At 52.1% G+C, this 10,993-nt stretch overlaps 3 protein-coding genes across 3 annotated transcripts; 2 read left to right on the forward strand and 1 right to left on the reverse strand.

Annotated features, from left to right (window-relative positions):
• Positions 1-436: 436 nt before the first annotated feature.
• On the reverse strand, positions 437-2,694 carry CONPUDRAFT_169153 (uncharacterized protein; the record flags this gene model as incomplete). Its single annotated transcript, XM_007775718.1, has 12 exons — positions 2,613-2,694; positions 2,405-2,523; positions 2,243-2,344; positions 1,981-2,190; positions 1,689-1,917; positions 1,561-1,630; positions 1,348-1,498; positions 1,245-1,289; positions 1,125-1,185; positions 1,031-1,073; positions 644-972; positions 437-586 (listed from the first exon to the last, which is right to left on the reverse strand). Exons 5-12 carry the CDS (start codon positions 1,803-1,805, stop codon positions 437-439), a joined length of 966 nt encoding a protein of 321 aa, XP_007773908.1. The 5' UTR covers positions 1,806-1,917; positions 1,981-2,190; positions 2,243-2,344; positions 2,405-2,523; positions 2,613-2,694.
• Positions 2,695-2,846: 152 nt separating this feature from the next.
• On the forward strand, positions 2,847-4,350 carry CONPUDRAFT_111722 (carbohydrate esterase family 5 protein). Its single transcript, XM_007775719.1, has 3 exons — positions 2,847-3,039; positions 3,117-3,299; positions 3,362-4,350. The coding sequence occupies exon 3, from the start codon at positions 3,480-3,482 to the stop codon at positions 4,335-4,337; it is 858 nt and encodes a 285-aa protein (XP_007773909.1). The 5' UTR covers positions 2,847-3,039; positions 3,117-3,299; positions 3,362-3,479; the 3' UTR covers positions 4,338-4,350.
• Positions 4,351-6,641: 2,291 nt separating this feature from the next.
• On the forward strand, positions 6,642-9,522 carry CONPUDRAFT_169155 (uncharacterized protein; the record flags this gene model as incomplete). Its single annotated transcript, XM_007775720.1, has 5 exons — positions 6,642-7,049; positions 7,113-8,111; positions 8,200-8,427; positions 8,488-9,432; positions 9,500-9,522. Exons 1-5 carry the CDS (start codon positions 6,887-6,889, stop codon positions 9,520-9,522), a joined length of 2,358 nt encoding a protein of 785 aa, XP_007773910.1. The 5' UTR covers positions 6,642-6,886.
• Positions 9,523-10,993: the final 1,471 nt, after the last annotated feature.

The raw sequence follows: 10,993 nt of genomic DNA on the forward strand, positions 1-10,993 counted from the left end.
GGAGCATGTCCATTTTCTCATCATTGCATAGCCCTCGCACGTTACGTAGGACGTTCGTGCCCAACGCGATCGTCGCTGCTTAACGCGGGACGGCCGTGTCCCGGTTTTGTCAATACCCACCCGATTACTTACCTGTCACGGTGACACATTTTCTCTTTGCATGGACGGACCTCTCCCTGTTGTATCTTACCGTACGGTAGTTCTCTCCTTGTGCATTGCTCTCGGACGATATCGTTATTAGCGGCTGCTTGATATCAGTGTTTTTGGGTTTCAGCTCATGTTAGAGTTTGCAGATATACTCAACAGAATGCTTTTTTGTCGTATGTGGGCCCCTTGGTCGCTTTATCGCCAAATGGCCGTGTAGCGCATATAAGGAGCTCAGATGGTACTGCCCCACACAAGATAACTAATGGATAGCAAATGTAACAGACATAAGCTAATACGTGGGGTTGCTATTTCGATCGTTACTGGACGAATAGCTCGTTACTGTGGGTCCATCGGAAGACGGGCTACCCGCTGATGGGCCAACGCGTAGGTGGCCGAGCGTTGCGAAGGACGGTGGAAATGTGGTTGGGTCGTTGGGGTCCTTTCATAGGGACAATTAGGGAGGAATCACAGTGTAAGGCAAACAATGAGCACGCACATAATACTTCAGAGGTGTGCGTGGATCGCTGTCCGACGAATACCATGGAGAGACAGTGTGTGACACGTCGACGCTAGAGGGAGCAACGCCTTGTCGAGATCCGGCGCGCCGCCGATTCCAAATGAAGAATGCGGTCGCGAGCGCCGTTAGGACTGCCGCCCCTCCGATGGCTATGCCTGCGATCGCGCCAACGCTCAAACCCCTATGGCTTACAGGTGTTGGGTCGGGTGACACCTGAAAGGTGCTTGATGGTGAGAGGTTCATCGTTGCGTCGGGATTCGATGAGGTCGTGGCACTGGGCAATGATGTCGCGCTGTTCTCTGGGAGGTCTATACACAGCACGAGCTCTTAGAAGCTCATCTTCAGATTCGGCGATGTTCAGCTTACCACCCGCCGCTTGGGCAGCCGTAGCATTCCAGTTTCCCGTTGTCTCGAATGCGCGTTAATCCTGACATACACATACCTTTCGCGCAAAACTCACAGTTACGTCAAGGAACGCCCATTGAGGAACAGCGGTGTTAGAAGGGATTTGACTTGGAAATCTGCCACGATGGTAAGCCCAGGTATAGTACGTGTAGAACCTGATAATTGCAGTGCTCACGTCTGCTTATAGACGACTGGGCAAGCTGTTATCCAGTCTTGCCATCTTAATATGTTCACTAGGTGGGCACTCAGCGTAATTGGGACTAAGACGCGACACTCACGATATGTAGGATGCTCCCTGGCAGTATCCGCATGCACTAAAGAGGGAGTAGGCGACAGTATTACACGCACAGGGGATGTAAGGCTGTGAAGGATCCGTTGGCCCAGGATACTCGTCTGTAGCGCTCGTGTTGACGGAGACTACGCTCCAGGCTAGAGGTCCACGTTTTATCAATGAGGGACCACCCAACATATACGTGGACATGAACACCCACTGCCATTGCTACACGTCGACATTACGAAGGCACCGATCAGACATGGACTCTGCCCTTTGCTATTGAACAGCTGAACATTGTAGCGCATGAGTAGACTCCGCGTCCCCGAGATAACGCTTATCTCTCACCCATTTCGTGGAGGTTGCGCATGTAGCATTTGTCGTAATCTGTGATAACGCTTCTTCAATGACGATCAACGCGAAGATTAAACGAAGAAACAAGAACTTCGGTGCCCCAGGAGCCATGAAGACTCGGGACCGCGGGACTCGGGACCGCCGAAGCTTAGTGAAGGCAGCAGAAAGGGAGACATTCAAGACCGCTCATCGGATTATATCCCCTATGCCCCTTGCACAGCTCCTGCAAAGCGGACGTATAAGGTTGGTCTTGAGCAGGGCTGGACCATACGTGCGAGGGACATACGTCAAAAAGGTGTTTTAAGAGCCTACAAACTGCCCTTTTCAGTGAGCGCTTGGCAGCTTACATTGAGTTAGTCCTGCGCCTCTCTGCGCCCACCAGTCGGCACCGCATGGGTCCCGCAAGGTTGGTAGCAACATGCCTTCAAGAAAAATCGATTTCTCGCTTGAGTCGCGTCAAAGCGGCTTTGTCCCGTAAGTCTTTCTTGACCGACGGCTGCGTTGCAACATGTGTCAAAACAATGAAAAACCTGCATGAACACACGGACCGAGCACGATGACTAAAAACTGGGTGATGTCCCGTTTGAGAATCAACGTATCAAGCACTCATACTCTCTGTGACGTTTAATGTTATCAACACAGTACGCCACCTGTAAATCGAACAGGATTTTCGCCGTGAGAGCAGTACGGAAGCTGGGCTACGAACTCACCATAGCGCCCAACTCCGTGTTGTAAACCTTCGTTAAGAACGAACCAAGCTTCCCTTCACAGCTCAGTTATGCGCACAGGCCGGCCTTGGCGTCGGGTCGAACTAGGATGCTGAAGATGGCTGAAGATTGGGCAATGTGAGGATTAGATTACCTTAACCGCCGCAGCGGTCTGCGAAGTCATATTCCGAGGGTACAATGTAGGCCATACCATATAACAGAGTGCACCGAAGTGAAAGGGCGTCTGAGGTCTATATCGTCGGGGATCTGTTTTCTGTTAAAACAGAGTGTGGAGGTGAGGCCTTGAGGGGTGTCGACATAATCACCATGTAAATGTGCCGCGCGTCGCGTCATATCGGCAACTCCCGGACTGGATCTGAAGCGACGCGGCTACTTAGCCAACCTTGAAGCATAACACTTTCATGTTTGCTAGGGCTCAGCTGTTCTCTTCACCACTTTCGCTTTGGAGATGGCTTTGCAAGCTCAGGTCATCACGAAGTAGAGGCTGTGTGTGTCGTCGCGGCACTTCTTGGCTAATATGGGTCCTCACAGCCACAACTGATCAATGTTGCCAGCGTATCCACTTTCCTGGATCGGCGTTGCTCGGTGTTGTGGGTGACGCGTGGTTAGTTTCGCGGGTAAGAATCTCTTTTCGACTTGTTTGATAAGAGCCCTGATTTCTAACATTGACGTTTTCTCTCTGTTCGCGCACAAGAACCCCTTCCAGTACTCCGAGAACCTCCGTTGGACTCTACTAGTAGTCGTCGACCGGGCGTTAAACCAAGGGCACATGATCCATCCACAGTATCGTCAGTCCGTTCAATATATTGGCTACGGAGGGCGAGACACCGAGGGACACCGAGGTTGAGTCCCGTCTTCCTGAAGATGCGCGCACAAGGTACGCATCAGTCCAATGATCGACATCTCATAAGCGGGCTTGACCCCGTTGCTCCACCACAGGAAGGATATAAACCTCGCTTCCTGCGCTCGCAGTTTTCAAGTCTCGTCCCCTGATTTCGGCCCACCTCTGCAGTCTCACACTCCTTTGCTCCGAGTCGCCAATACCCTCTACACCACCATGAAGCTGTTCCTCGCGTCTCTCGCCACCTATCTAACTTTCACCTCCGCCACCCCTGTTCGCAGGGGCGGCGACGACACCGTCAACGACATGTCATCCGTCATCTCCGGCAGTGCACCCTGCGCCGCTGTAGGCGTCCTCTTTGCGCGTGGCACCTTCGACAGCGGCAACATCGGCGTCTGGGTCGGCCCTGATTTCAACGACGCGCTCAAGAGCAACATCCCCTCCGTTGCAGTGGAGGGTGTCGACCCGACCGCGTACCCTGCGACGCTGGACAGCTACCTCAGCGAAGGCGGGAGCAACTCGGGCGCGCAGAGCATGGCGCAGACTGCCCAGGCGTACGTGCAGAAGTGCCCCAACGCTGCTCTGGTTATCGCAGGCTGGAGTCAAGGCGCGCTCGTCGCACACAAGGCGCTCGACCAGCTAGACGACGCGACGCGCGGCAAGGTCGCCGGCCTTGTCACGTTTGGCGACCCGTGGCACCTGTTCTCCGACGAAACGCCGTCGGTCACCACTCAAGGGTACTGCGTCACGGGCACTGTGTTCGATCCGCTTTGCGCGAACCTGCCTTCGGACTTCAAACTCCCGACGTCGGTGGATGACATCGTTGGTCCCTTCAAGGACCTTCCGAGCGCTGTTCAGGGCTGGGAGCAGACTAAGGCCGCTGCGAGCTTGGTAGAACAGTTCCCAGGCGAGCTCTCGGACGCTTGGGATGGCTTTGTACAGAACCTGCAGCAGGGTGGCATCCAGCGGGCGATGCTGACCCCCCAGCACTTCACCTACGGTAACAACGGGATGGCATCTCAAGCGGCACAGTACATTGCTGGGCTTGACATGGTGAAGGCGGCTCAAGCTTAAGCTTTTCAGCCGCAGGCTTGGTGCGTACTCGCCTTCGAGTTGATTTCATGTTGTTTCTCAACGCCAATTTCAAGTTTTGACAGTGATTTTCATATTTGATGGACATCTTGTTGTTCCTTTCGTTAGTTTGTATATAACCACGTCTCATAATACATATCCCACCTTCGCCCGCGCCTTCTCACAAGTGAATTCTCTTATTAAGCTCATTGCATGCGCTGTGATATAGCAGACGACTCCAGCCCTACGAATCAAGAGGTCCCGTGGAGCACCACCGTCGCTACGTTGCGTGTAATAAGTAAGGTCCAATAAGTTCGAGCATAGGGAGGGCTTGCCGCAGCGGTCTCTACTATTGGAAACATTCACTATTACTCCGGATCGCTTGGTAAGGGATAGGCTCATCGTCGTTAGCCTCTTAAATAACGGCATTTTCCCTAAATCTCTTGTAAATTGCAGGTTAGAAACCTCAGCAGAGACCAGGAGAACACAGGACAATGGTGCCGGTGATGGGCGGTCGAAGACTGATTTCGCGCGCTTGGTCTTCAAAAGTGAAAGGTCTTTCGATGAACTACTTGCTGTTTCACATGAGTGGTACTGGATTACAAAGGTACGTATCCATAAAGGTATGAAAGTCTCATCAGAATTTCTTGTGATCACGCTCCCTTATAGTCATAATCAGGGGTATTGAGTATATTGTCCGGGAAATGTATCTAACTTGTACCAATGAGAAATAGGATCACAGATTACTTCAAGAAGACACTCTATCAATTTATTAGGAAAGGAAACACGCAGTGACTATTACGTAGACCGGCATAGTTCAAAGACCATTCGTACCCCATGCCAAATTACTGTATGGCAAGTAATCTAGACTCTTTAGCAGACGAGTCCGCCGTTGATGTTGCCGACGCAGCCGTCTGTAAAAGCAACTTTGGTCAGCGGCAATTCGAACAATCTGAACACTCCACTCACTGAGGTCGAATGAGGTGGCAACAGGCACCTTGGCATCGTTGGTGCACTCGCAGCTCAACGTCGTTCCCTTGTACGTGCGTACAGAACAAGGCTAGTCAGTTAATAATACAATGCGAGGGCTCTCTGTGAATCTGCTCAACCTCATTATCCATAGTCAAGCCATTTTAATACGGTGTATTATGGTCGATAGTGCCAGTGACACAGATGGAGAGAGCGCCAATGGCGCTTTGAGTCTATCGAGGCGCAACGACCTCAAGTGTATGGCATCCATCCCGAAAGTGCCCTGCCACACGCGTGGTCATCACAGATGTTTGCACGCTGCGATCCTGGTGGGACTCTGCTCGAAGTATTCAATAAGTAATAAGATTTAGTGAACGAGAACATGGTCGCCGTCCAAATTGCCAGTATTCTTGAGTTTTACTGCACCAATGATCATATTGTAAGGAACGTTCCTACTGCTATTTGCAGCAAGGTTTAACACCGATCTCAAGAGACAGTGTGCACATCCCTGCCGTGCCCCGCACTGTTCGCGTCCCAGGTAGCGAGTAATTACGGAAGTAAAAGCTTATCGATTAGATCCAGCGCGCGCACTACGGGGCGTGGAAAATTAATTTTTGTCTTTTGAGCAGCCAATACGGTGTATCAGCTCTCACTGCTGGATAGTCCACCGCTTCGGATACCGCTTCATAGGATGGCGGTAAGTCGGATGAGGCAAGCGTTGGATGTTGCTAAGAAAGACTGAGAAACGTACGAGTCTTGGTCGGAGGGCATATATTATACTGAGGAGGGCTAACAATGGTAACGTGATGTAGTACTTGTCTCAAGCTTGTAGATAAAGCATAGATAATTCTTTGCTGTAAGCACAATGTCCCTGCAAGAGCATATGAAACAGATTTAAGCAGTTGACAGAAGCCAGTCCATTACGAGCTCATTTAACGTGTGATCCGGTGTCGACGTTTTTACTACGCCACAACGGAGCGCCTCCTATCCAACTTCAGCCGTCTTGGCCCCAATCTCGATCTCGAATTTTGAACGCTTTGCTATCCTGCTTCCAATGTTCCCGTCTATTTACGGCGTATAAACGATGTCCGTATTCATGCCTTGTTACGCCAAAAGCTCATCGCCCCTGGCAGTGGATGCTAAGCCGAGTTGAACACCGAAGTACTCCCGCCTGCTGATGCCAATTCCATAGCGAAAGTTGGCATTGCAGCGTCCATGATGGTGCTTGTAATAAAGAGATCTTCAAGACGCATGGGCTCATAACAGAAGCTCTGAAAAGCTCGTGCGGTCAAGGAACTCAAGCTGGTATGCATAAAGGAGATAAACAGCGTTAGGAGTCAAAGATAAAAGTTGAAACGTTGAAGATAGGGACATTGGTGGAGCGAGCACCAGCCAAGTGAATGCAGGCGCGGTCTGAGCTCTAAGTCTAAGTTCAGACCGAGCATTCGTCCTGGTTTTTATGCTGGCAAGAGACAGGGCACAACCTTAGCTTGAACCACCATCATCTCTCCACCCTTACTTGTTTTCCTCGTCTCACAATCATCCCGCCACCTTCCGCCCCCCTCACCTCGTCGCAAATCATCATGAGCTTCACCACGTTTTTCGAGGACATCTTCGGCAGTGTCCTCGTCGAAGATGAGTTCGTCGAGCAAAGCAAACGATGCCCCAAGGATTGTGAGCATTGCTCGCATACGATCCTCATGCAGGAACTGGAGATTCTGGCGCTCCACACTCAGGCTTCCCAGTGTGAGTCAAATGTGTCAAAACGAATCATGGTAACGCGAACTGACGAACATACATGCCATGCAGCCAAGATAGCTGAGGAAAGGGACGCGCTGCTCGTGCGTGTCGCCGAGCTCGAGGCGATCGTGGAGAAGAGCGAGCAGGAGCAAGTCCAGGTCCAGGTCCAGTGTACCCAGAGTACGTACTTCGGCAGTCAACTCGAGACTATTATCGAGGAGACCTCCGCCGAGCTCGAGGCGGATGCAGAAGGCAACATCACCGTTCTAGCATTGCAGACGTGCAACCTGCGAGAACTGGAGCTGGTGCCCAATGCTCCTCCGAGCGACGTCTCGGTCACCTCGGACGAAGATACCTCTGGCGTCATGGCCGACCTTTCGTCCCTCCATCCGTACTCTGAACCCTTCACCCTCGACGGCGCCGAGGCGGCGGCCCTTTTCGCATCCTTTGCCAACTACGACCCCGTTCTCGCTCATGAGCCGTCGATCCGCCCGCCACCGAACGGAACTACGGTTGCGATCGGCAGCCCGCCGATGAAGTCGGTCGACTTTTGGAACGAACGCGTTTCCGAAGAAAGGCACGAATTCGCGGATACGGTGCTGCAAAAGGTATGGAAGAAGCCGCTGGAGCCGCAGTCACACGATTTCTCCTTGGAACGCGGGAGGAAGGTGATGGTCTTCGACGAGAGTGCACCTGAGAACGCGCAGGCGGGCAAGGGCAAGAGCAGGGGTGGAGATGCGGGCGCGCACGCGTACGAGGTGATGGCAGTTCCAGGACGTCCGCATACAATACATGGGGATTGGGATGCGCCTGATTTCAGCTCGGACGAGGATGATCACGGGCGCTTTGATGACGCCTTCGTGTGGATGCAACCCGTTGACGAGGCGGCGATAGGACCACTCGGGCCATCTACCCTGGCGAACATTCTGCAGGGAAATGCGGCCCGCCGTGTGGTCGCTACGAGGGAAGAAGAGCCGGCGAGGATGAGTCTCCCGTCGACGCCGTTGAACGTGGTGGCTCAGGCGAGCACTAGTCGGGGTCAACGACGGGACGCAGACGTGGGATCCGGTGCGCCTTTCTTTGCATTTGTTTGTCGTGTTCACGCCACTGACGCGCGCCCTTTTCTCTCCTCTCTTCCATGTCCATGTCCCTGCAGCGATAAACCCAAAGACTCCAGCCCGCCAGCCACTTGGCGAACCAAAGACCCCAGCACGGCAACGAGTCCGCGAGCGCGATGATGCTCAGCCGTTTTCCCCACTGGCGCGTCTTCCTCAAGAGCCCGGAGCATTCGTACCGAGTCCGGAGCCCCTCGATATGTTCGAGTCAGTCATCCAGATCGGACACAGAGAGTGGAAGAACGACCATCTGGAGCCTACTGTCGAGTGTGCGCTATCATATGCTATCACTATATTCCCCATGTCTCACTTACTGTTCTATGGTTTAGTCCTGATTAGCAACTCGGAAGCTGCGACGTCCACCCCTCGTGAAACACTCGGAGGCGCCGCACTCCCTACACCTTTTAACTTGGAAGGAGTTCACGATATGGGTATACCAGGCCTGACCTTCAATAATGAGGCCGACCTTCAAGATGTATCGGATGGTTCGTCGCCCGCTACCTTGGCAGAGGTCTCTGGCGACGCTGCTTTTGAATCTTTCATCTCAAACGGCACTCAGGATATGGACATGGCGTCTATCGTACACGAAAACCTCGCTGATGGTGACGCGTTCGTGATCCAGAGCGAAGAAGTAAACGAGTGCTCAAACGAGGGGTTTTCGGACGACTCGTTCCACTCCACTTTGGAATCGCTCTCACATATGTCGTTTAACTCCTACAAGAACGAAAGCTTGGATGCTTCCGCCGACTCGGACGACGATGAAGGCTCAGACGCCTCGTTCGACTCGAACAGAGATGAATGGTCGGATGATTCGTTCTCCTCCTCGTCTGGGGATGAGCGCTACGACTCCTTCGACTCAGCCAGAGACGAAGGGGTTTCGGTATACCACTCCTTCACTCTAGACTCTCCCGACTTTTCCAATATCAACTCCATCGATGACCCGCTCGCAGCGCCGCTCGATCCCCGTGACCTCGAGCTCGAGCTCAATCTCTCACCCTCTCCTCCTCCCGCTCCCTTTCCCTCGTCTTCTTCCGACGAAGGACAGGCACGATCGCTTAACACCGTCGATTGGCTCATCGCCTCGCTCAGAACGTTCACACCAGCAGAGCTCGCGAGCTTCTCGCAGCGTATCGTCCAGCCTCCGCGCCCGTGGTGGCCGCATTACGACCTGATCATCGGGTACCAGGGGATGAGTCCGGAAGAGTTCGGGGAGGTTGCGCAAAGGTTGTTGACAGAGCCGCAGGTGTCAGAGAAGCCCATGACGACTATTAGATGTGAGTTCTACTTTTCATTTTCGGCGAGTGCGTTTGGGATATTGTACTGACTGCGTGTGTTGGATAGTTTATGCTCCAGCGCAGATCTAGAGTGCTCGATTGTGCTTCTCTATTGTGCTCTGGGCTGGCTCTGGGTTAGATCTTCTTCTCGTTCTTGTGGTCTCGGTTCTTGGTCTTCTCTATTGTGCTCTGGGCTGGCTCTGGGTTAGATCTTCTTCTCGTTCTTGTGGTCTCGGTTCTTGGTCTTCTCTATGGTGCTCTGAGTCGAAATCTTCTTCTCGCTCTTGTGATCTCGGGTTCTTGGTCTTCTCTTCCTGGCTCTGGATACTCTGCTCAGCGCTGACTAATCGACCTCTACACGCTCCAAAACTAAGTAACCGGAATCCGGGAGTGTGACGCGCGTCACTTCCGGATTTCAGTTATTTAGTTTGGGAGCGTGTAATCGACCATACCTACCTCTCGTCCTCTCACCAACCTAACGGTCTCTAGATCTGGCTTTTACTAACCACTAATTTCTTTCTGATGACGCTGAACCCTTCACTAATTTACAGTCATTTTCATTCATACTTCCGCTCTTTCACCATCGAGTTGACTCCCGCACTACCCTTGTCAAATCTCAACACATTTTGGGCACTGGTCCAACGTCTATATATCTCCATCAGGGTCGTCGACACCATCGATGGCGAAAGGACGTCTTGTTTTGACCTAACCGCGCTTGTATAGATACTCGTTGAAGCAGCGAGGACCACTCAACTCACACGGCTAATCCGTGTTTGCTGGACGAGGGCCGTCCCGCTTTGCAACGTGGTTGTATATGTCCGTGATGCGTTTGCTTGTCTCTGTTTCTGTGTATTTTGACGACTTGCGATTTGTGCTGAAAACGGAAGGTTTTCGAGTCTACACACTCCCAAACTAAATAACCAGAATTCGGAAGTGAGACGCGCGTCGCTTCCGGGTTCTGGTTCTTTAGACTGGGAGCGTGTATATGTGTGTTACATTAATATGTGTGTCATATGTGCACGCTATGTGGGATGGCGCTGTGTATTAGCTGCTCACGATCGTTCTATGATATAGATATATTTGTATACGTACCTACATCTAATCAATTGTGCGCAACTGCATTTTATCGTTCGGCTCCCAGTCAGGTACCATGAGTGCGAGTGATTGTAGAGTACAAAGGACCGGGTGTTATTAAATACTTGAGGTCTATGGTTTAGCGCTCATGGAAGACGTCGAACTCGCATAAGCCAAGATGCATTTCACTAAATATCAAACAGACGGATAAACCCCACGAACCGCAACCAAAAATGTCGCCATGCGATTAACGGCAGGTGGCTTGTCGTTGATTTCTTGTAGAGACCTCGAGATGATGCATCCAGCAGCGACGTCCTTGGTTTATATCTTGGCATAACTTGACACAGTTCACGACATACGTTGGAAATTTACCTCGAGGTTTCACTTTCGAAGGCTTCAATACTTGCATTTTCGTAGTTACTCCCTTGGTCCCCTTTGAAGTTGTACGAGCACATGCCGTAGCCCTCACCGGCTTCGATACTTACAG

Source organism: Coniophora puteana (genome assembly GCF_000271625.1).
Source record: "Coniophora puteana RWD-64-598 SS2 unplaced genomic scaffold CONPUscaffold_15, whole genome shotgun sequence".
Classification (NCBI taxonomy): domain Eukaryota; kingdom Fungi; phylum Basidiomycota; class Agaricomycetes; order Boletales; family Coniophoraceae; genus Coniophora; species Coniophora puteana.

What these genes read in the sequence shown, in the direction of transcription:
- CONPUDRAFT_111722 (XM_007775719.1), top strand. Translation starts at nt 3,480, where the DNA reads ATGAAGCTGTTCCTCGCGTCTCTCGCCACCTATCTAACTTTCACCTCC.